Genomic DNA, 24,551 nt, shown 5'->3' with positions numbered 1-24,551 from the left:
TCTCTGAAAAGTATACTCTTCCGGCGCTGCTTGCTCCTCTCTCGCACACTACTGTTGAAGTCTGTTCGTTCTCCCTCCCCACTCTTCTAGATACTGGCTTTTGCGACGACGGCAGCGGCGGCCGGCGGCGGCACATGTTCGCAGCGAGCTCAAAGCCGGCATTCTGACCTGGTAAGCTGCCAGTGTCGGGTCGACGATCGGAAGCGTTGCCTCGTTCTCACTGCTAGCTCTCTCTCTCATTCGCGTGCGTGAGGGGAAGATCCGGCAACGAACGAAGACCCACACACGTACGTACACTTATTTATACGACATTTGTACTGAAAATCGTCGACGACAAAAAAAACTTCTCTCGTAGTGTAATATTTTAATCAAAGTGTGGTGCTTACTATCTCAAACGAAAAATACATAAAAGAAGAAGTGTGTACACATGTTTCGATCGTAGTCATCGGAATCAAGAGCAAGTGTGTGCGCGAATAAGAGTACGAAAATAAATTTCTTTTTCGTGCTGCGAAACTCTCTGGAGGAAGTGCGCAGAGAGCCACGTGTTAAATTTAATCAAGAACGACGAAGACACGATCGGAAGAGACAATGGATTTGCTATGCTGCGAGTCAAGTTCTCCGGCCGAAGCAACGGCTTACCTCGACCCGACTATTCTCGCGGACGATCGCGTACTTCAAAATCTATTGAAAAGCGAGGAGAGGTACGCCCCCTCACGTTCCTACTTCGGCATCGTGCAGAAGGACATCTCGCCCATCATGCGCAAAGTCGTCGCCGAGTGGATGCTTGAGGTCAGTTGTTTTTGCGCAGAACACCAGCTATTCTAACGAAACGCTGTTTACCTTTTTTGCTCCTTTCGGCTCGATTTCCGTGGTTGCGTAATTTTTGTTTCGCTATCTGTCCGTTCAACAATTTGAAATGTCGAAGCCGGCACAAACACACCGAGGTCCCGTGCGAAAAAATCTTTAGTTGGTTTTTATGCCCCTCCCTTGTGGCTATAGAGCACGAGAAAGCGCGTGCACACTAGTACAAGCGAAAGCCACATGTGTGTGACGACGACGATGACCTTGGAAGCGGGCGACTGTCGAAAAACTACAGCGGCATTTAAATTTTAAAACAACTGCTCGAGGCATGGCAAACGTTTTTCGCGTGTGTATGTCGCGAATGCTACAGGAGACTTCCTGTCCATATGCACATAAGTTTTCCTATTGAAACGAAATGAAAAAAAAAGCAACTTCTGTTCTTGGCGTAGGTATGCGAGGAACAAAAGTGCCAGGAGGAGGTGTTTCCCCTATCCATGAACTACCTGGACAGGTTTCTTAGCATCTGCCCGATCAGGAAGTCGCAGCTACAGCTACTCGGCACCGCTTGTCTTCTTGTTGCATCCAAGTTACGAGAGCCAAGGCCACTCACCGTCGACGTGCTTGTCTTTTACACCGACAACTCCATCACGCACGAAGACTTATGGGTGAGTGCTGTTTTTTCCCTATCTTTCTAGTCTTTGTCCTCCGCACTGTGTTTCTTTTTTCATTGTTTTGAGTAATAAATGTTGTTGCGCGTGTACGCGTATATGTATGTATCTCTTACTGACGCGAGAGGGAGAGACACTATACATTTCGTAGAATTTCACGGAATCTTTCAAAGCTTATCGTATCGCCTCGCAATGTGTGGCCGTGAGAGATGTTTGTGTTTAATATTTTTGAAACAAGTACGTACATCGGTCTTCTTTTATTGTAAACCGATCCAATATTCTATTCCCGGAGTTACACATATTATTACAGATATATTATTATAACAGGTATTATCTTTTTCGTTCCATTAAACAGCCCTAGGAGCAATTAAAAAAGTTACGTATATACAAAACTGCTATGCAATGATAACACATTTGTGGATGGCGTTCCATTTGACACAATGCATAGTGCTCTTTTTCATATATGATAATTTCAACCTATTTCTTATCTAATAATATATATGTATCGGTTCCACGGCAACGACCGAGCTCTCGCTAAAAACTACATAAAATAGGAATAAAAGAAGAACGCGAGACGTCGTTAAAATAGATTTGTATAAATTAAAACTTTGTCATCTAGTCGACAAGTGATGACCAAAAATTGGTTGTTGGCTCGCCTCCAGAAGTAGAGGCTCATTAGTGGGGAACAAGTTTTTGGTCGATTTTTTCCTCTTTTCTTTTCTTGCGTACGGTCATTCATGGCAAAGCTTGTGACTACAATCGGTGAAAACTGCATACCTGAATTCGCCCAGAGAAATGAATGGTTCATGAGCGCGCAGTTTAAAAATACACATTCAACGATTCCTAAAGGAAGTAGTTAACAACAATGCTCTCTCTTTCTCTTTATCGCGACGCTTCGAAATTTCTTTTTAATTTATTCTTGTCGTTGCGTGTGCAAAAAACTACCAACGGCGCGCGCGCACACACACACACGCGATTATCGCGAAATTACCGTTGCTTTTTTTGCAAAAAAGGGCATTTTATCTAATGTAGATTAATATAAGCGGGCAGAGAAAAGAAGGAGCTTTCAAAAGATGTCTTGTACTGCGAAAACAGTGGAACGCGCGCGTTACAGCGAAGCATAGGTATCTAATTTCCAAGGAAGCAGGAAAAAAGAACGAAATGGAACGTGTGGTTATGTCACACGAAAAAAAGTGTGAGAGAGAGAGAGAGAGAGTGGGAATAGAGCCGTGCCTTCTAACAGATTCTAACCTCGAATGTGAGGGGCACGTGGTATTCAACGAGAAATTCAGCGAATTCTCGAAAAGCACTTGAAGCGCACGTTGAGAAAACGAAATGCATCGAGTTCGGTCGCGTAATTCCCGGTGGACGGCGCGTGTAGCTCCAAATCTGAATAAGTCGGTCCGGCCGAAATGAAACTTTCATAGGCTAACGCGACTGACGAAGAGAGAGATAACGGCGATTTTCTCTCGCACACACACAACACAGGCACGCACGTGTGCGCGCGCACACGCGCGTGCGTTTGGTAGGGGAAAGATTACGATATACACCGTATTTTTGGCGAGTTGGAATTCGATTTATCGTACTGTCGCCAAGCGACAAAGACAACGATTGTATTTCTTTTTTTTTTCTCTTTTGCTCGAAAGGATATTCGTAATAAGAATGCCTTTCCTTCTTAAAATCATGCGCTGGCTAATCTCGATACGTCCAAAAGCGTCTAAATTTGTGGCCTTGACAGCTAATCTTTGACTTTTATTAATAAATTATCATGCAGTTATATTTACCCCGTAATTACAACTGCATTGGATGATAAATGAAGCCCTTATATTTCTCACGTTTCATCAGCCATCAGTGTACTAGAGTAAATCATCTGTGAAGTCCACGTACTCTTCAGTCATCTGCACCATCAACTTCAAAGAAGGAAAAGTCGGAAAATCCATTAGATTTCTCTTTTGTCTTCAAAGTATGACTGACCCACATGTTTATACCTGACTGGTCCTTAATCCCTCCGAGTATCTACGTCTGGCACCTGCATCGTTGCCTCTCCACGACCCTCAATAATAAACAATATTAAGCAGGCGCAGTAGCACGAGAAGATCGAAATCAGCAGATGTAGTGGGGAGGGAGACGCGTGGCACCAAAGGCAGGTGAGACGCTGTACTCGCGGGGTCGGGTCAGGCCAGGTGGTGCGCGACAGCTGCACTTCTCTATACGCAGGAAAAGCATATTGGCCGGGGTAATGGTGCTATGCCGCAGCGCGCGTGACAAACGCCTTGATCGATTTTCTGAAGGGACTCGTGGGGTGGTAAGGGGACGCCGCGACAGGACTTGTTGCGCAGCTTTTTCGGGGACTTGTTGCTTAAAAGTGACGAAGGGGACGACGTGTTGCGCGAATTTTTTTTTTTCTGCCGGGAGAGGTTATTGTTATATTTTGCTATTGTCGTGGGATTTTTTTTAAGGAAGAGGGGAATCAATAAAAATGCAGATGGCTGAATAATTTCTTTTTTTCGAGATCGATATATGGAAACGTCTATGTTGTGCGTGCATCTTGGAACAATAGAGTTGTATGCTAATGACTAACAGAAAGAAAAACAGCAGATATTTGTCACTCAAAAATGTCGCTTTCAATCTTTAAATTATAGGCGCCATTGAAAAAGTCTTGAAACGCACTAAGTGGTAACATTATTAAATGCCCAATTACAAAATAAAACGGCATGAAATTTACGATCCGTAAACAGCACGCGAGTAATTACCCTCTAAATCAAACACCCCAAGGTAGAAAGTTAAGCCGTCAATCATCTTGATTTCATTGCAACCCTCCCCAATCCGGCCACGCGCCAACAAACATTCATTGGAAAAATCTCCCCTCCTAGCGCGAAAATTTCCCTTTGAATTTAAAGCGAGCGAGCCTCTTTGCAAAAAGAACCAAATCGCATGCACGCACCACCTGGCTGCTGATGGCAATTACGGGGGCTCGCTGCATCCGCTCCAATTTGGGCGTGTGTTGCTCCACGCTTTCCACCTGCCTCTACGAATTTTTTTTTTTTTTTTTTTTTTCCTTCCGTCGCTGAACAAAGAAACTTCTCGCAGATGGTGCTCCTCGTTGCAACCTGCCGCAGCTGTCGCGAGGAGGATTTCGCCTCGCGCGGACGCGAAAAGTTCCGCCGAAAGGAGTCGCGCGTGCGTATACGCTCCCGTGGAACACGTCATTAGAGAACGAGCGCGTCGTGGCGCGTACGGTGACCTGACTTTCTAACTAACGCCACGGCCATTTGAAAAGTTGATTTTTTTTTTGTTCGTGAGAGTCCGGCTTCCCGCGAAGCCGCCTTGTAAATTCGACTCGCGTGCCTGTCGAGAACGAGCCACGTTTTAATTTTTACCGGATTTTTCGTTTTTCTACGATCGTTACGCTTCATTCGAGTACATTTTCTTCTTTTTCTTCTTATTTTTTTTGCCTCGCCTAATGCCAGGTTTTATCTTATCACGCGGACGACGAGAAGAAATAAAAGGAATCTCGTCGAGTGATTTTCACCAGCCCGGAGCAACTTTTCCATTCGGATGATTTCGGAGAAATCGCGTCCTTGGGAGAGCAGCAGCAGCAGCAGCGGCAGCAGCAGCAGCAGCAGCAGGACATCTGTCGCGTAGGTTTTGAAGAATTTTCGTCGGGGGTGGGCTGTATGGGCTAAAACTTCTATTCGAGTTTTGAAGAAGGAAACGACCCCCCCCCCCTCTCCCCCCTCTCGCTCTCTCTAGCTCGCTCGTGGAAAATTGATACGAGCAACGGAGGATAGGTGTGTTTGATGGCTAGGCATTGATTATTTTTTTTAGTATGAATCTATTATGGCGGCTTTCGAGCTCTGTCGTGTGAAGAGAACGTCACTTGTCATGTTTCCTCTCGCGAACGAGGGTTAAAGTTAATTCAGTTTAGTCCTGGAAAGAAGCCGACGCTCGAAGTTCAGAAAACGAAAAATCATTAATTAACAAGATATGAAATTAGAGCTACGCACGCTCGTTCTCAAAAATTCCCATCGTTTTCGCCTAAAAAAAATGCAAATACCTGCATTTTTTCACGAGCCAAATGGTAAACACCTCGTGCCTCTCACACACAAGGCGCCGCTCGACTAGAGAAAGGCCCAGGCCGCAGATAAATCGGATTTGGCTTCTCGGAAATTGCCGCGCAGGTAGCCAAAAAAAGCCCCCCTCCCCGCCATTGTCCCTTCTCTCTGCTCTTTTCGGCATGCGAAGGTTATAATGCGAATGAAACAAAAAAAAATATCTAACGAGACATTATGATTTGTTTTCTTTTCCAGTCGTGGGAGCAACTGGTAGTATCAAAGTTGAAATGGGATTTGTCAGCGGTGACACCCGGCGATTTCCTGCTGTTCATCCTTACGCGACTTCCAGTTGACACGCGAGTTTGGGACTCGAGGATGATCCGGAGGCACGCCCAGACGTTCATCGCACTCAGCATCAGAGGTGAATTTCGTCAGCGCATCGAATAATAGCGCGAATCGCTATCGTCGGAGAACTTGTTTTGAAAATTCATCAAAAGCTTGCTCGACGATATTACAGCTTTCCGCTCGGTCTTACGTCATGATTATTCTTGTTGCACAACTATACCGGGCTCTAATTTCGTATTTTCGGCGGCATCGTTTGCTCGCACTCTCCCCCTCGCGAGAAACTGTTCTGTAAACATCCTTGGCCTGAATCTCCGCGAAACAAAAAAAAAAGAGTAAAATTTCAGTCCAAAGAGAGAAGAAAGAGAAAGAAGCGAGCTTAAGAAGCGCAGTGGCGACAGAAGTCATTGCACTCGATATATAGGTGGAATGTGATAACGCAGGCATTTGGTTAGAAAGAAAAAAGAGCCCAAAGCTTATCTTTCTCTCGCGTCGCATCCACGTGCACAAGGTTGCATAATCGGATGTTTCATAGCTCGCTTTCGATTGTTTTCAGAGTACAAATTCGCGATGTACACGCCGAGCATGATCGCAGCAGCATCGGTAGCAGCGGCACTGCATGGCCTCGACTGGACAAACAAAAGTGGATATACTCTGCCGTGGCTGCTTGCCGAGCTCACCCGTATCACCGCCATCGAGCAGGTTCGTACAGAAAAGACATGTAGCGCGTAGCAGGTGCCAAGCATGTGCTTCTCGCCGAGGCTAAAAAAGAGAATGACGACGGCTAGTCGCGACTCTTTGCACACGGCGCGAGAACTTTAAACAAGTAAATTAACTGCCTGTCACGCGCGGCACACTCACTTTTAAGTCATCGATATTTTAATTAGAGAGGACGTGTGGCACGTATCAGGCAGTTCTTTTTTCGCGCGCGCGTGCAATTTCCCCGAGTGCTGTAGACTTAATTGACGTTGTTGGGAAATTTATTACCACTTGAATTCTCATTTGATTGCCAAGTGCAAAGGCTAATGAGGCTAATATGAATTTGAAGGCGACTCGTTTGCAAAGTTATTAGACGTTTATCGAAAATTACAGTATAGTTTAGGAAACGGGAAATACAGATTAGATACATAAATAATCTTTTTAACGAATTGTTTAATTATCCTGTTGCAGGACTACCTCATCAACTGCCTGGAGCAAATCGAAGACATGGTACAGACTGGATGTTTAAACGCGAACATAAGCACGGGGAATTACCAAGCGGTGACGGCGCCATCGGGGGGGCATCAAAGACCAGTGGGGGACCAAGAAATGACTTCCCAGACGAAGATTATGGAGCACGAGAAAGCGGGAACTCCGACCGACGTGAGGGATGTGCATTTTTAAATCAATGTACCGCCATCACTGCTACTACTACTACCACCATCATCACCACTACCACCACCACCACCAATACCAATACCAATATCAATACCATCAGGAGTCATCAGGACGATGATGATCATCAAACGCCTCCCGCTTGATTAAGAAGGAAATGCACTTTAGCGCGAAGCGAATTTTCTTTTTGTTCCTCCGATACTGCAGCAACCCACACTTTATATATATATATATATATACACACATACATATACATACCACTTTTTTTCGTGTGGATTTTTTTGGTGGTTTTTGTCGAAACTGAGAGATAAAGAAATAGAGAATGATAAAGAATTCGTTTTCGACGCATTTATTATACGCGAGATTGTGGTTGTTTAATAGTTTTGTTCTGTAAGCACTTACTGCCCTTGTATGCTTTTCTGTATTGAGTCGACAGAAACTACCAAAGTACTTTTGCATAAGTTTTGTAAGTTTTTGAACATAAGATTTGTTCAATGCATGTAGGATATTCGTTTTTTTTTAACAGACATACACATACACAAATACAAAAGTGAGAAACTCGCATTTATTTTGGCAATTTTTTTATATAACAGCGATTAAGAAATAAGTCGATTTTTTTTACAATTGTCACAATTGTTCACAGCTTGCTACTTCGCGCGAGGATAATTTCTTTTTTTTTTACTATTTAATGTAATCAAGCATGTGCAAAAAGTATTATGAAGCAACAGTAGATTTTGGTAAGAAAGAATAAACCTTTGCTTCGACACATTCTTTCTAAAGAATGAAAAAAGTGAGGAAATGAAGAAAATTAAAAAAATGATGCGGCAGTAAATGTGCAAGCGAAAAAGATAATTTTTTTTGGAGGCGTGCTGGGGGAAGGCAATGCAATACGCTTTACACATTATAATTTTTAAGGTACACTTAAAATTTTGTCACTGTCGTATACAAAAAAAAAATAAATAAAAAAAAGAATAATTTACACACACCCATGGAACGTTAATAATGTAACTGTTAACGACGTCGATGTATAACCGCTACAATTCAGGATTAAGAAGATACAAATTGAAGATACGAAAAAATGCAAATAGTCAGATCGAGTCACTAAAACGTTTGTACATAGTACGTTATTGCTATTATCTTAACTCTTAAGTAATATTATTTTTATTAATTATTAATGCTATTATTAATATTATTATACGTTATTGCGAATATCAAGCGGATGTTAGAGCATATTATGGCGCGCGACTAAACAAGCGTGAAAGATTCTTTTGTAAGAGCGCACGATTTTTTAATGTTAAAACAACGCGCACGTATGTTTGTTTCCAAATAAAAAAAAGACTAAAATGTAGACAAAAAAAGATTTACGGATGAAGTGGAGCATTTTTGCTCATTTTACTCGGTTCCTACGTTGAATAAGAGCGAGCATGAAAAAGAACATTGCATAAAATGTAAAGATCGTGTGCATGTTGAGTAGAAAGAAAACAAAACATAGATTAGCAATGTTATGAAAAAACAGTAATTTAATTTGAAAAAAAAAGTTTGAAAAATCAGTCGTAGAAATGTAAGTGAAAAAATTTGTGAACGTGTTTAAGACGAAAATAATGCGCTTTTTAGCACACTCGTAAACATTCTCCAGTTTTAATTAACGTAGTCCTTAGCGAAATTATTAAAATATTTACCATTCGTCATTTCTTCTGTACTTTAACACTCGCAGTTCAAGAAAAAAATATCCAATTGTAAATTTTTTTACGCATTATTGGTAGTGTTTTATACACATGTCACCATTTTTTTATTTACAACAAAAAACAATTTGAGATTTTTTTTTGTCGTTTTGAACTAAATACGAATTGTTCAATCTTTAATATATTATTTAATCTAAAAGACGTGTTTACTTTTTTTTATAATATATTAGCGAGATCGAGTGAAAAAAGTTAAAAGAAAAAATGTGAGATTGAGTGGTTTTTATATTAAGCGCTGTACATACATAAACTGTAGCATGCGTAAGTTCTAAATAGGCTAAGCTTGAGGAATTTGTAACGTGTAGATAGTAAAGTTGTCAAAAGCGATTAAACTTCGACTCTGTATATTTGTTTGTAAGGATGTCGAATTAAGCAAAAAAAGTAACCGTAAAGCAACCGCACTTTTAGAGAACTTGTAGTACTTAAAAAGATGCAAGCGCACAATGGTAGGAAACCCGAAATTATAGAATTATTAATTGAAAAATCCGAAATACAGCGAATAACTGAAGAAATCGCTATTTCCTTGTGCAAAATGTATAGTCGAAAAAAATAAAATATTGCCTTTTTATAGAAAAATATCCATTTGACTTTTTCAATCATAATTCGAAATCCAATCAACTTTAAATAACATTTTTTTCTTGACTTGATCCGATATCGTTGAAATAATCATAGTTTATCACATTTTTTGTCACATGTAATGAATAAAATGTATTTTTAATATAAACATTCTTTAACCATGTTTTTTTTAATTCATTGTTATTAAGGCATTATTTATCAAAAATAAAATTAGAAACAAATAAAATTCATTTTCATTTTTATATTTCTTTATTACGGCTTTTCTGAACTAATTTACAGCCATCTCAGCTTGTATCGTATATACACCTATAAATTATTATATAAATTTTTTTAATTTCTGTAAAAGTGACATCACCACTAAAGATTAAAACGCAACATTTTGGTATATACATTTGCTTTGCGTAAAATTTCATATCTAATTGTATGTAACGGTCTGCTTTGGTTTAAAAATAAGTAAACCAACATTGTTCTTTTTTTGGAATAAATATTTCATCACAGGAGTAATATAAGATACAGATTTCGTAAAACAAATACAACAGATCTATTTGAACGGAATTTTCTTTGCACGATTCATAAAATTGCTTTTAAATGTTTACAAGTTTCTTTTCGTTATTTAAAACGATTAAAAATATAATTAAAAACTTCAGATACGATTTGGCACTCAAGCAAAAGGGAATTCTTTTTCTTTAGAAATCTATGTATATTTTCAAGTAGATATTTCACGTAAAAATAGAGCATTGCTAAAAGATTTAATTTTATTTTTTTTATAAAAAGTATTAATCAGAAAAAACTTTACACTAAAATTATGAAATATTTCAGTAAATATCAGTATAACATGAGTTGTGGTTAACATTTGGTCCATATTAAAAACAAATCATCAGGGTAGAAAACACTCGCACACGCATTTGAATTTTACACAAAATTTACGAGATACGTATTTTTCGACATTAATTGATGTAGTATGTACGTATGAATTTTGAGTTTCTCTATAAATGCAGTTACGATTTTAAATAAACTTATCTAACCTTATAGTAACCTACTCTTTGTTCAAGTTTATCGGTAACATAGATGTCTGAATATAAATCGGTGAGATAGCAATTACTACTAATTACGATACAGTTTTCCTAGTTTTCACAGCATTTCAAAGAGAAGCATAAAATATCTAATTGTATTATAATTTTTTTTAATTTGAATCTTAGCCAACGATATATAATAACGCCAAGGAACAAAAACAAAACTAAACGTTTTGAGTAATACTAAATACTAAATTAACAAATATTAATGAGGACGCGACATTATGCGGCGATAATGGACTGATTTATCTAATGTTTTATATACACATGTCAGATACAAATGTTCATATCATGTTTTCAACAACAATATTTTATTATGCGATAAAAATATTAGTCACAAATTTTGTTTCGTAATTCTGATGTAGCTTGTGCGGCTCGATAATCGATGTCGCGTCGGTTGTTGCGTTTTTTTCTGGACAATAGAGATATCGACTAAAATTTTTACCTCATACACTGGACGATGAAAATTTTTTAACAACATTCTAAATCTAGGGTCATCTAAACGAATGCTAATAGTAAAATTTTATATGTAAACAGAAAAAAGAATATCTTTGGTAGATTAACACGAGTTTTTTTCGTCGATTTCTTAAACTAGTGGTATTTTCATCACTGTCATTGGCAAGATAAATTCTGACAAAGAAAAAGTAGTTTTTTCATTTCATATCGCATTCGCAGATCAACATAATTGTGTATTTTTCCATATAACTTCTCTGAGTTTATATATTATCCAACTCTCACAATCGTGAAAATATATCCGCTCGCTTTTAATAAGATTTCCAGCTACTGTCTCTTTTTTAAACTTTGCGATACGTCAAACATTATAAACTTGAGATTCCGTGGGTCAAACTTTTTTCAAGTACTATATGAAAGCCGCTGAGCGGCTCGAGAATTTGTACAAGGAAAGTAAGTAACGTTGGACTTCGGAGAAATGACGTCTCTTCGTACATATCTATGGTCGAGCGAGCTTCGCTCATTGGACGTAACATTAAATGCAGTAGCTGCTCCCTAAAAAATATCCCAAAAATGTCATTCAACATCTTTACCATTTTCGTTTTCTAATTGCTAATGAATTTACCTAGTAGCTAAGCATATGAAAAGTTGAAATTTGCCATCTTTGCCGAGAGTCTGACTGAAAGTGTTTATTTGATCGAGTAGGTGACAGTAACACCTGAGAATAGCATATTTCTGTTTTCTCTCGGCTTGTAATCTTTTGTCACGATTCAACCGGCTAGAATAATCATCCATTTCCTCTAACAATGACATCTGGAAATTTTCTTTAACTCGAACTAAAAATAAAATGCTTACCGTATAATATAAATTACATTGGTATCAAAATAAAATAGAAAATATAATAACTCACTAAAATAATCCCAAACATAAAAATTCCTTCCAAATATTCTTTGGTTTTTGAAACCATACAAAAAGACTTGCTCCAAAGTAGGTACAAGGCCGCCTTCACCAACTAGCAATGTCGTCAGCGAACTTTCTTGAATGTCCTTTCGATAGTGGAATTTCACTATTGCATTCACAGCTTCACCTACAAAAGTCAACCATTAAACAACTCATTCACAGTACGAAATTCTCAAATTAATAAAAAGACAATCTTTACCTAGCATCTGTTTTAATTCATCATGTGACATACTTGGTCTCCTTGGTATACTAGGCGATCGACATCTCGGCGGTGTCGAACACGTTTCAACAAGCTCTTCGTTATCTACATTCTTGGGTACCAGTGCACCAACGAGTAGCCGTTCTGTTGATCCATCGTCGATACCACGACCAAGCCACCTTCCACACGGAAACTTAAAGGTGTGTCCGGTGACTTCGTTACGCACCACCACGTGCTCGACCATCCATTTCGGTGATGTACCTGTGTTGTCGTGGCCGATTCGCAGTGTCGATAGTACGCCCAGATTTTTGTGCTGCGAATGAAAATAATGTTTGTTAAATACTTCGGTAAATGACTATAAACGAACGCCTGAATGATACTTACGTGGAAAACAAACTCTAAAGCGCCCCTCGGTACGTTTACCGGATTGGTCTCGCAAAGCGAGCCCGAAATAGCAATCCAACTGTTTGCTGACGTCTGCGCGGCGCTTGCTTTTCTACTTGGAAATATAATTACTCGATATGGCAGTTTGGTCGTAGGATAGTTATTCGTAAAGCAAAAGTAGTCCACGGCATTCAGTGTGAGTAGATGGTACAAAAATTGCTCCTTCTCTTCCTCGCAACGCACAAATGCTGAGCGTTTGTATTGGCTCCTATATAAAAAAAAAAATTAATCATTCAAAATTGAACTGTCATTATTTTTAAAATGAATAAGAATTACCTTAACAGAGTTTGATTCGAAAGAAGAGTTTTCAAATGCCTCGATAGTAATTTCTTTTCTAACGCCAATCTTACGAAAGCTCTTGCATAGCCAATGTGAGTCTTGATATCTGTCATGGCTTGGACATTTCTAATATCGAATAGCAACGAGTCGGGCAAAGGTCTCAATTGTTCAGGGCCAACCGAGCGACGTTCTAATGTGCCAGCTGGCGATTTGTGATGACGCTGGTGATCTGAATTTCGAGTGGGTGACACATCCGTTTCCAACGCGAGATTCGATAGATCTATACAACAAATTTTGAATTGTAAATTTGAGCGGAAAAAGAACAAATTTCTCTTTTTTAATTTCTTTGACACACTAGAGCGATTCGCATGCAATGTTAGAATGCGAAAATCTGATATTTTAGCATGCGTTGTCCTTTATTAAAAATAAAAATAAGAATACTAATACATGCATTAATATTTTCATGCGAAAACATGCACCATGCAAACCATTAAATTAATTTATAAGTCATTCCACTTGGGAGATACAAATAATAATTCTTTTTTTATCGCGAGTAAACGCTTGTAATTTAACCACTATTGATAAGATTTTACTGTTCACACTTTGCATCAGCAGGCAATATTGATTTATATTTTATAACTTTCCAAACAAATCAGGCATTTTAGTGTTCACTAAAATAAAATTGGCAAGCATAATTTTCTTCAACCACGTATGGCGAATTCTTACCGCTTATATTTTCCTTGAAATAAGAAGCTATTTCGTAAATGTGTTTGCTTTTTAACGAGGAAACCAAACGATCCGAGAATCGAGCTAACTTATTGGACGGTTTCTTAGCTAATTAATAACATAAAAAACAACATAAACTGTGAAAATTACAAATATAAAAGAATAAACTAGATATTTGTGACCGTGCAAAAAGAAACATTGTGCTACAACATTTATGTAAAAAAGAGGCGAAAGAACTTTTACAAAAAACAGGCTTGCAATATAAAATACATTCATTTCTATAATAATGATTAAAGAAACAAGACTGCTTGAAAAAAGTATGTATCTATGAACATATATCACAGACGAGACAATAACAAATAAATAAATTATTATTGTTATATATGATCAGTAGCACGTACAATCAAGCCGCTTCCGAAGCACGCACCAAGCTAGAGCTGCGATCCAAATGTTACAGCATTTCGATTAATTTAATATTTTGAAAGTATTACTATATTAGATTGTTTTAATTGAAATTGTATGTGATTATTATATACAGAGGTGTATTATTTCATTATTATCAGTAATGCAAAGAATAAACAAAGCAGTAAAACATACCTGGCGACAAATAATTAGCATCGATAGTCTTATCACTTTCGCTACATTCTTCTAGTTGCTGATACATGAGCAAATGCGTCCAAAGGCCACTTTTTCCTTGTTTATTCTGTATTCCATGACTCCACACCCTCTCCAATAAATCACACAGACTCGCGACCAAAGTGTTTTCTTCGACGTCGCACACGGATTCACCCCCGTGACCTAACGCAACGGCTTCCGATCCCATTTTTTCTACCAGCATTCGCTTTGTTTTTGCTTTGATATCCTAGAAAAAAATGTGACGAACTATTCGTATCTTCTCTGTGATTTGATTGTTTGACTAGAATTACTTTTAGTAAGGTTTCGACGAAAGTCCAATTGGCTTGAGCAATCAGAGCAGGGCTCATGTCAGTCGACAGTTTCGTTTGCGGTCGTGGCGACTGAGTTTCTTGCGTTGTTGTTGGCTTACCATTCGCCTCTAGTGATTTCATTTTGTACTTCCACTGTGTCTGCCCTTTCCTACTGCTACATAGCAAAGCAGAAGAGTGCAATTAGAATCATCAATTATGTAAAATGTTATTTTCCACAACATCAATAACATCGTGGAAATATTCTTACCGCAGCATACTGTACAAAAACGAGCAGCGGCGATAGATAAGCAAAGTGATAAAGTAGTTTTATTATGATTAGTGATGTTAGAGATTACTCGAACGTTAGTAATATAAAATTTGAATAAATGTTCGTGCGATGATTTACCTTTTTGTAGGCTCTTTATTCAATGCGACTTTATCGAGCAGGGGGAAGCTACGAAAGTAAGCAGCTCGATGAGGTATGACTTCCGTTGGTGGATTCACTTCGAAGTCAACGTTGTTTAACCTTTGCTCTATAACTGCCTGAGTTTCCGGTATGGTTGTGCAGATTTCGTAGCGTGTCGTGCGCACGATTCCTTCGCCAACTCTCTTTCTGATTTATTCAGCAAGATATGCACGTTAGAGTACTGATTTACAAAGTGAAAATAGGTGGGCGAAAACTTACTTCAGTTGCGCCACTCTCTTATCGAATAATTTGATGTTTGAATCAAGCTCGTTCCACATGGACATGACTTTACTGTCGATTAAAGATGCAAACATTTGCGTCTCGATGAATCTGGATAAGAAAGGTAAATGATGAGCTGGCTGCTCGGACAAGAATGTGGCTTTGTCGAATAGATGCATGTTGTCGCGATTGTTGATCCATTCGTCTCTGTCCTACAATAATGGAAATATTGAAAATGCCGTAACGCTCTATTGACCAGAAGAGACGCGAAATGTTGAAAATTGATCGTGCTTACTTGACTAGGCAATATAACGAAGTGCTCATAACTGGAAAATATTTGCACGAAACGATTGAGAAAAATTTCCCTCATAGCATTATTGAAGATCAACGTCTCTTGGTACTCCTCCTGATGACTGAGTGTTTGACTCTTTGGCGTGCTGTTGATCGTATCGACATCGTCCACGTCGACATCTGCAAAAGGGAAACGAGGCGATGAGGTACTCGAGCCATGAAAATCAAAGGCGTCATCGTACAACGATGCGTATCCGTGCGTACCTGTCCGTCGAACGGCGTCAAATATCCTTTGTATCGGATCCGTCTGTGGAGCTGACTCGGACCTGTCCCAGTCGAGCATGTCGTGCAGCGAGTGCTTTCTCTTTGGATAATAGAAGCCGGAGCCGGGCAGCGTTAAGCTACTTGTCATGATATCACCATTCAGGTAATTCGCGAATATATTGTCAGTCCTGAAAAGCGAGCAAATTTATTAACGATCGTCCTCACCACGAGATCTTTGGTTGGAGGTAAGCTCACTTGTCCAAGTATGGAACTTTGTACTTATTCAAATAGCCTCTAATTTCGTCGATGAACGCCAGCTTGTGGGGAAACACGGGCAACTCCTCGGGAAATTGACCGGTTTGCTTATCGATATCTACATAACACAGATTAGCCTGCAACAAGCCAAACGAGAGGTGGTCGATCGGTGAGTGGTGGGCCAGACGAGCGCGGGTCAGGTACGAGGGCGGTGCACTCACCTCGCTAGCGATCTTCTGCAGTCCGACGTCGTTGTGCGCGTGTATGCCCATGATGAACGGCACGGGCGCGTCGAGAAAGTGGTCGAGGCTGGCGGGCAGAATGGGCACGTAGACGTGCTGCCAGGAGAAGGGAAAGAGCAGAGCGGCGACGCACTCGGACACGACCATCAGCTTGTGAAAGTCGGCGCTGCGTATGAGGACCTGGTTCTCGAGCAGCACGCAAGTGAAGAGCTGTATGACGCAGTCGATGCCCAGCCAAGCGAACACGTCTTTGAGCGAGTAGTCGAGCGGCGGCAGCTCCTGGCCGAGGAGGGGCTGGTGGAGGACCAGCTCGAGCGGCGACTTGGCCGGCTCGTCGTTGGGCACGTAGAACTTGAGCGACTTGCCGGGCATCGGGGTGGGCACGTTGTAGAGCAGGTTGTACACGTAGGACTCGAGGCTGAAGCCCGGGCCCGGGTGCCTAGGCACGCACCTGTGAACGAGCGAGCGAGCGAGCGATCGGTCGGTGAGCGTCGCCGTGGTCTCGCTTGGGCGCTTGGACTCTTGGTCGCTCGCAGCCACTCACTTGTACAAATTGGTCAGGAACATTTTGGCCGCGTGAAGATACGGCTGCTGGCAGATCAGCGATATCGACTTGGTCACCAGCAGCTTGTCCTTGGCCGAGTCGTAGTAGGCCAGCGCCGACGCGGCCGAGTGCGCCGCCAGCTTGAAGTGCCTCGGCAGCGATCTCGTGTTGCCGTGGCCCTCGTGTCCTTTGCGCGGCCTGCGAAGCACAACGGACGGTACAGTGCCACGCGGGCGAGATCGATTCGCGCCGCACTCACTGCGGAGGTGTGCCGTTCTGGCCGCTGCTCAGCTCCGTAATGAACATCGCCTGCAGCGTCTGCATGGCCGCGCAGATCTTGCGGTTGCGGCACTCCTCGTAGAAGAGCAGGCTGAAGCCGTAGGTGCGGTGGCCGTCCTCCTTGGTCAGGACGAACGAGTGGAAGCACGGCTCCACCGAGTGCTTTTGCGTGCGAAAGCGCAAGCCGCTTGGCAGGCACAGCTGCGAGACGGCGGAACGTCATCGTTATAGCTTGGGACAAGCCTCGTCGTGCGCTTTGCCTCTGACCGATTCGGCAGCGCCGCGTTCTTGTTTTCGACGAAATTCATCGAGCCCTCAAAGAGAGCGTCCGCCGACTATGCGCGCCGAAGCAAATGGAAGTAGGCAGGAAAAAGGGACGGCGCTGGTCGCGCCGGCGGGGTGTTGGGCATGAGTCACGTTCAAGGCGCGCGGACACAGCTGATCGATACGGCAAGGGCGAGGGCGGGGGGGCTTACGGGGGTTGGATGGGTGGAACAGCAGACTCACCATGCAGACCGCGTGCTCGTCGAAGGGATTCCACGGCACCGAGTCCGGGTAGTGCCCGAGGACCTTGCTCTTGTAAGCTCGATCCAGCGGCGTGCATTGCAGCGAGTCACCTGCGAACAGACGTGCGCTCGTTTACGGCGCGGAACGTTTGCGATTGGACGGGGTTGGGCGCTGCTCGCGTCTCCGAGTTCCGAGTCGGTCGAGGACATCGATCCTTCGACTCGCGACTCGTCGCCCGAAACGGCTCTCTGTCGGCGCTCTCGACGCACGCGACGAGGCGAACGCGGTCGTTGCCCGGGCAAAGCGCGAAGCTTCGCAAGGCGCTCGTTTCCAGGCCCTTTTATCGAGAGCCGCGCGAACAGCCGAGTCTATTAATATGGAAACAGTGCGCGCTCTTGCTCTCTCTCTCTCTCTCTCTCTCTCTCTCGCGCGCGCGCCGTGCACAGCCACGGAAGAACTCGGTGGGTCGAAAATCCAGCGCCAACTCTCCGACCGCAACGCCGGAAAACAGATCGGTTTCCAGGCGAGCTATCGGATTTGCTCGGTGACGTGGTGCACGTGTACGCGAGGCGCGCGCCACACCGCGACCGGCCAGCGGATCCTCGATCTCGATCTGGGGCCGCGCGCGCTGCGTCGTCGTTGCGGCTCGCGGGAGGTCCCGAAAATTTCGTTATCGCCTCGCTCGACTTTTCGTCGCCAGCCCCGCGTGTTTTAATCTCGAATCTCAATTGCCGGCCGTCCCGCGCGGAGCCTCGAGGAGGGCGGTTCGATCTCCGCGCGGAAATGACCTCTTTCGCCGGCACAACGACGAGCGGGGGACACCCGGGTCAGGCCTGTCGAGAAGACTCTCGTCTTTTTTTTTTTTTTTTTGTTTTTCCCTTTTTCGGGCAAGCGTCAGCGCGATACGGCTTTTATTGGGCACATCGCGGCTTCGACACGCGCGCCTCGCACGAGAGATGCGGGCTGCGCCGCGTGTCTGTAACAATTCCCTCGACGACGACGACGAGAGCGGCCCACGATGATTAATTTACTGGATGACGCTTCGGGCGCGCGAGCTCGTCTGCTCGAGGGCTGTTTTCATCGCCGAGCTCGCGACTGATCGGTGATTCGTTGCGCGTTCGCGGAACGATTCGAAGACGCTTCGCAGATGTGACGAGTTGAAAAACAATTTCTGGATGCCGAGAAAGTCGCGCGATCGTGCGTTGACCGACACGGTCAAAAGTTGGCGATTAAGCGGCTCGTCGTAGAAAACCACGCTGACTATAATAATAGAAATCGCCCTTTCACTCGAATGAAAACTGTTTGCATTTATTCACTGTGATCCACGAATGACTGCGACATAGAACAGCCACCGTGTACTCGGCCGTGATTCTCCGAACGTCCCATTATAAAATTAATTGATCTGGAAATTTCTATTTGCAAAATTGAAATTCAATCTCAATTGAACTTGAGAGATATAAAGAAACAGACTTAGCGATCGTGGCGACGGTAAGGCTATCGAAAAGACAGCATGGTAGAAAAATCGAAGCGGTGTTTAAATAATTGCTCGATCAAAAATTTCCAAGAGAAAAAGAACTGGCAACGGCGGCTTGTCGGCAAAAGTATTGAAATGTTCGACGAAAGAACGAAACTCTGCGATAGCCCAATCCGACGCATTCCGCGTTGATAGCACGACTTGCAAACTCCATAAATCATGAAACCGCTTTGCCCCCTCCGCCCACCCCGGCACGCCTCGCTGCGTGGAGCGCTCGCACGCGCCGGTTGAGCGTTATAATTCCATAAAATCCAATATAATTCCGAGGCTCGGCAGCGATGTCCGAGCTAAAGCTCAAATAGCCACCTGATATTCCGATATCTCGGCGCGCAAAAGCGCGTTGCCAGTGCGAGCCACGTCGAAGAGAGTGAATACATTTTAACGAGTACGGCGAGGCCTGGCTCGGGAGGGCCGACGAAGAAACGCCGACTCGCCGAGAGGACAAATCAATAAAGCGGCATGTGTATGCTACAGTAACACAAAAGAGATTCTCTCGGCGAGTTCAGCTTAATCAAGCACGGTGCTCTTTATTTTTTTTTTTGTTTTTTTCAAGAGCAGCCTGCCAAGTCCTATATTGATTCGGTTGCTTCGTCTTTATTTCGCCTTCTGCGCGAGTCATTGCGACGAGCCAATTAACGCTGTACGGATGTAACCCTATAAAGAGCGATTGTGCCCCCCTCCCTCTCTCTCTCTCGCTGTGTTTATCGGGAAAACAGACACTGTATCTTGCGTGTTCAAACAATCCGATGCACACGCCGGTAGGTTTTGTTTACGAGGGCTGCTACTCTTCGCACTGTACGTAAATCTGTTGGCGCCGCGATGTTTTTCTAGAAATAGATGGACGCCAGTGGGTAATCGTAAATGTTATTGCTCGAGAAAGAATCGCGACGCAGTGACGTTGAAAATAACTAGATCGATATGCGTTGTTAGCAAAGCTCTCCCACCCTCTCTCTATCTCCCCTCCTTAAAAGAGCAAAAACCAAAAGTTGTAATCCACGACGAAAACAAAAAAAAAACGGGTAAAATCTCGATATGGAAATCCCAGGCGTCGCATCGTATCTCGGAAAAACAAAAAGAATCGCAAGACGATTGAAAGCCACTAAGGTATATCGATCAACATTCATCACGCCCGAGAAGGAATACTCGTATACCATATCCAGCAACGCTTCGCGATACTGACCCAAAGAGTACGGTTACACCGCAATCCGCGTAATCTGCGCGCGTAAGGAAAAAAAATGATCTCGCGCGCGCGTTCTCGGCAATCAATTTTCACCTCGACGCTCTAATAATTTTAGCACTCGCGCTACGCTGAAAACGATAAGCGTTACTCGGTAACTAGAATTCTCCCAAGCGGCAACATAAAGAAAAAGAAGTAAGGAGAAACGAGGCAGCCGCGCGTACGTGTGCGCGGGACGCGCCCTCGAAACGAGAGCACGCCACGCTCGGTCGAGTGCCGCCGCGCGGACACGAGTACGAGTCGTCGGTGCCGACTCGTCGTCGCGGCTATTTTCGGGCGCCGTCGCCGCGGGCCGCGCTCGCTCGCCTGCGGTTCACCAGGACGTTGGCGCGCTGCGCGTCGGCCAACGGGGCTCGCGAGTCGCGTGTTACGGCCGCGCGTCATCGCGGTGACTCATCGAAAGCTCTCGGTAACAGTCGATTGAATCTGGAACGGCGACGAGCTCCTCCACTCGATGCGTCGAGGAAGTCTCGTAGGAAGCGCTTCGGATCGTCGCTAACATCGCGCGCCGATCGCTTTCGAGGGCCGCGCTTCCGCTATCGCGGACTTGTTTCACCGCGCGCTCGGCCCGCTGGCGGCCGAGCTACGCGCGCGTTTTCGAGGCTGAACTTGCACAATTCGCGCGACTTCTCGCTCGTCTCGCGGCGAGGTGTAGGCTCGGTTTGTACACTCGTCGGCACGCCGCGAAATGCAACGCTGGCCGACGACGCTTCGCCGAGCGCCAAGCGGGCTGCAACGGCTGACCCAACATCTCGACGCTTGATTTCGTAATTCGCGCGCCTCTCCCGACCGCGAGCCATGGTATCGCCGGCAAAGCTTTTCGATGCCAGTCCTCGGACTCGATTGTCCGGCTGCCCGACGAAAACTGTCTCGCGCGCCTCGCCGGTGTCGCTTTCGCTGGGACGGCGAGCGCTATGCGATTCTAAAATAGAAACGCTCGGCCGGCAACGCGACACTTCCCACGGCTCGCTCCGCAGCGGCTCGTCGCGCGAATTTTCACGGAGCGGATGATAATTTCCATCCACCCGTCACCGATATCGACCTCGACTATTTACGCCAACTTCCTATTTTTACGTCGCGGCTGGTCGTCTTGCTTTCCCTCTTCGCGAAACGTTCGATTTTCACTCGGCTTCCTGCACCATATTTTACACGCGCAGCGAGTTCTTCTCTCTTACAAAACGATATTGTTCCCCCCTCTTGCGCGTTATACGCACTACGCGGAGTTTCGGGGTATATTTTCCGTTCGGCGCGCATTCATCATCCCGTGAAGTAAATCCGTGGGCACGTCGAGTGGCGAGGTGCGTTAAACCCGCGCGGACGTGCGCGCTCTTCGTCGTTCGTGATTTCACGATTAGGCGCGTCGAATTTGACTTTCAAACAAATACGCGCGAAGCGCGACGCTCGATTATACATTTTTGGGTGGCAGCGCCTCGTTCGGACGCGTCGCGCGAGGCCGAAAGCGAAAAACACGCGCCTTCCTCCTGCGAGTCGACGAGCGTTCCGCGGGTCTTGTCCCTCGGCGGCTTCTTTACGACTCCGCGCTCGCCGCTTCGTAGCGGTTCCTCGGACTCCGGTTCTCGGCTGAAATGGCACGACTCGGGGCAACGAATGGCCGCGTCCGGTAAGCGAGAGCGCTAACGTCCCGAGGTTCGATTGTCCTTGGAGAGCCGCGCGAAGCGAGCGACTGTCGCGAGTGGCACGTTGCCAAGGGAAACGCGAAGGAAAATCTCGAGCGTGCCCTCCCGCGTGTCCTCGCGTTGCCACGCGCGGGTCCTCCTGCGCTAGCCCGGCATCGAGCGCGTTCGTCGAAGCTCGCACGCGGAAGGGAAGCAGCTGCGGCACGGCAGCGGCGTCCGCTTTGTCGAGAGCGCGCGCGCCCACCTAAGGTGCACGCGGCGGGGCTTTTCTTCGACACGCAGAACAGGATGGGCATTGTCGCGGCGCCTCCCCTCCCCTTTTTCGTCTTCTCCTCTTCTTTACTCTCGCTTTTTCTTGGCCGCGAGGACGAGAGGAGATGGATATTTCGATGAAGCATTGTCGCGCGCGGGGCGTTCGGCTGCTGTTCTCCGCGAGCGTTCCCTTTATTCGTTGGCTCTTTGTCTCGCCGGAACCTTTCTTTGGCGCGCGGAAGGCAAGGCGAATCTCGCTGGATCGGTGTCGCACCTCAAGGCTCAAACTGGAGAAACGACGAGAGAACGAGAGAAGAGTCGCGTGGAAATTCAGCGGACGCGCGTCCGCCGCGAGGCTGAGCTCCTCCTCGGCAAAGAAAGCAGCGATCGCCGGCGAGCGCCCGAGTCGGCGTTATCTCTCGCAGACAGAGGCGCGCGCGTGTGCGTGCTGCGCGACGAAACAGCGCGGCGCGATAAGAGAGCAGCCGGGGCTTAGCTGGGGAGCTCCGCCAGGCAGTTCTCGGCTGCGAGCAACCGACCGACCTCTCGGGCGAATAACGATCTTTCGAGCAGCCGCCTCGATGTCGCGCGAGGATCTTGTCGAACGGCTGCGCTCATTCGCGAGTTAATGCCATTGCTGTACGATTAACTAGCGATTGCTTGGCCGACATTTCGATGCATTTGTCGTTGGAGTGCCCCCTCAAAAATCCGGCAGATTCGCTGAAGGACCACAATAAACACAGCTAGGCAAAGCGCGATTGGAGTACTTGGGATATCGACTCCCGTAGATCGAAGCAAAGTTCAGCCGGGAGAGTGACAGCTTCTTTTTATTGCTTACGCCGCGTCTCCTGCACTAATTAAATCACACGGCCGTTACTATTTGATTCCGAAGTAAAACAGTTCAAGCAACACGTAAAAACAAACTTTTTGAATGATAGGCAATTGTTAAATAAAAGTTCAGCAAATTAATTTAATGAATATTTTGATTTACACTGACGATATCAAGATACGTATCATTAGGCAATAATTCGGAATAATTTTCATAAAGCTACCACTGATAATTACCAAAATGTGCGTATTCGAGGAAAAAAGGAGATTCTTTTTTTCATTATTAACGACTGTCGAAAAGAATTATTATGTCGACTTGAAATTTGGCCCAGACGTTCACTGCATACCACTGTCAATCGGGAAAACGTCCATGTCCGCACGGCCCAGCCTGCTGAAAAAGTCTGTCCGTCGGTCCATTGTCAATCGTCGCGGGTATTATGAAGCCGGAAGAGCTCCCCGCATCCGGATATACAGCAAGTGTTATTTAAACGAGTTTTGTGCACTTTCTCTTTCACTCCGTAAAGCAGGTCCACGAGTTGGTGCACACTCCGCGCGCCGCTCGACTTTATTTATTAATCAGCACGATCGATCGACAGACATTGCGACAGCTACGTAGCGTGACGTGAAAACTCGCGCGCTGCAAATGCCCTCTCGCGCGCGTGAAATCCCCGAGAGCGCGCTGTAAAGCAGAAGATTGTTCCCGAGCGTGAAATGCTCGTATACGTTATAAAACTCGACTCGCTGCAACAACATAAGCTTCCGCTGCAGCGAAAACAAAAGAAAGACAAGTGTTGAGAGTGCTGGGCTAATGATCTCGTTTGGATTTTCAAGATCAAAAGCCTCTCTCCGTGTGTGCTTATCTGTGCCAGCCGAAAAAAACGTGCGTCTGGGGAAATAGAACAGCTTCCGTCGTCGTCGACAAAAAGAAAAAAGAAGTGTTTTGCGTTCCTCGCAACCTTGCTTGCGTTTTGTTGTACTAGGAGCAGAACAAAAAAATCAAGAAAACGTCGATATGTAGCGCAGGAGAGAGAGAAAGAGATAAAGAGAGAAAGAGAGAGAGTTATCCCTCCCTTGCGTGTGCGTGTATATCGTACGCGTCTGTTAAAATATAAGTATTTGACGGGGGTGGCGTTGTAGGCCACTGCCGCACGCAGCCACTCACCAAAGTACTTGTCAGGCTCGAGTCCAGAATCTTTGTCGAGGCCACAGATGACAAAGTAGTCGGCGAATCTTGCTGGATGTTGTTGCTGCTGCGTGCCGTTCATCTCTTGTTTATCTCTCTCACGTCGTCGTTACTTCCTCGCACAGCCTCATCATACTCGCCACCGTCACCACCACCAGCAACACTATCTCGTATACCACCGTCTAGCTTTGCAGAGCTGTA

At 44.8% G+C, this 24,551-nt stretch overlaps 3 protein-coding genes across 7 annotated transcripts in view; 1 reads left to right on the top strand and 2 right to left on the bottom strand.

The window, feature by feature from the left end:
• The window catches only part of LOC131662914 (CDK5 regulatory subunit-associated protein 3), an 86,363-nt gene extending 83,013 nt beyond the window's left edge, over positions 1-3,350 (bottom strand). The window contains exon 1 of the mRNA XM_058932912.1: positions 3,254-3,350. The gene's annotated coding sequence lies outside the window, so the exon portion shown is untranslated. The remainder of the gene's footprint in view (positions 1-3,253) is intronic.
• LOC131662915 (G1/S-specific cyclin-D2) lies at positions 180-9,660 on the top strand. Its single transcript, XM_058932913.1, has 6 exons — positions 180-287; positions 356-789; positions 1,251-1,466; positions 5,780-5,945; positions 6,423-6,568; positions 7,037-9,660. Exons 2-6 carry the CDS (start codon positions 589-591, stop codon positions 7,247-7,249), a joined length of 942 nt encoding a protein of 313 aa, XP_058788896.1. The 5' UTR covers positions 180-287; positions 356-588; the 3' UTR covers positions 7,250-9,660.
• Positions 9,661-9,813: 153 nt separating this feature from the next.
• LOC131662785 (DENN domain-containing protein 5A) lies at positions 9,814-24,540 on the bottom strand. Of its 5 annotated transcripts, XM_058932706.1 has the most exons (21): positions 24,330-24,540; positions 17,680-17,789; positions 17,153-17,373; positions 16,894-17,091; positions 16,329-16,800; positions 16,108-16,244; positions 15,853-16,040; positions 15,593-15,768; positions 15,298-15,509; positions 15,019-15,225; positions 14,881-14,889; positions 14,613-14,787; positions 14,284-14,548; positions 14,088-14,123; positions 13,687-13,794; positions 12,958-13,240; positions 12,622-12,889; positions 12,238-12,550; positions 11,989-12,165; positions 11,704-11,914; positions 9,814-11,633 (listed from the first exon to the last, which is right to left on the bottom strand). In XM_058932706.1, exons 1-21 carry the CDS (start codon positions 24,430-24,432, stop codon positions 11,447-11,449), a joined length of 4,056 nt encoding a protein of 1,351 aa, XP_058788689.1. In that variant the 5' UTR covers positions 24,433-24,540; the 3' UTR covers positions 9,814-11,446. The 5 variants fall into 5 exon arrangements, with proteins under 5 accessions (XP_058788689.1, XP_058788690.1, XP_058788687.1 ...); XM_058932707.1 differs by lacking the exons at positions 13,687-13,794; positions 14,881-14,889; XM_058932704.1 differs by lacking the exons at positions 14,088-14,123; positions 14,881-14,889.
• Between the last annotated feature and the right edge of the window lie 11 nt (positions 24,541-24,551).

This window comes from Phymastichus coffea, unplaced genomic scaffold (assembly GCF_024137745.1).
Source record: "Phymastichus coffea isolate CEN01 unplaced genomic scaffold, Cenicafe_Pcof_1.1 PCOF00028, whole genome shotgun sequence".
Classification (NCBI taxonomy): Eukaryota; Metazoa; Arthropoda; class Insecta; order Hymenoptera; family Eulophidae; genus Phymastichus; species Phymastichus coffea.
Note: the sequence above shows the minus strand (reverse complement) of the source record. Positions and strands in the feature narration are given on the sequence as shown.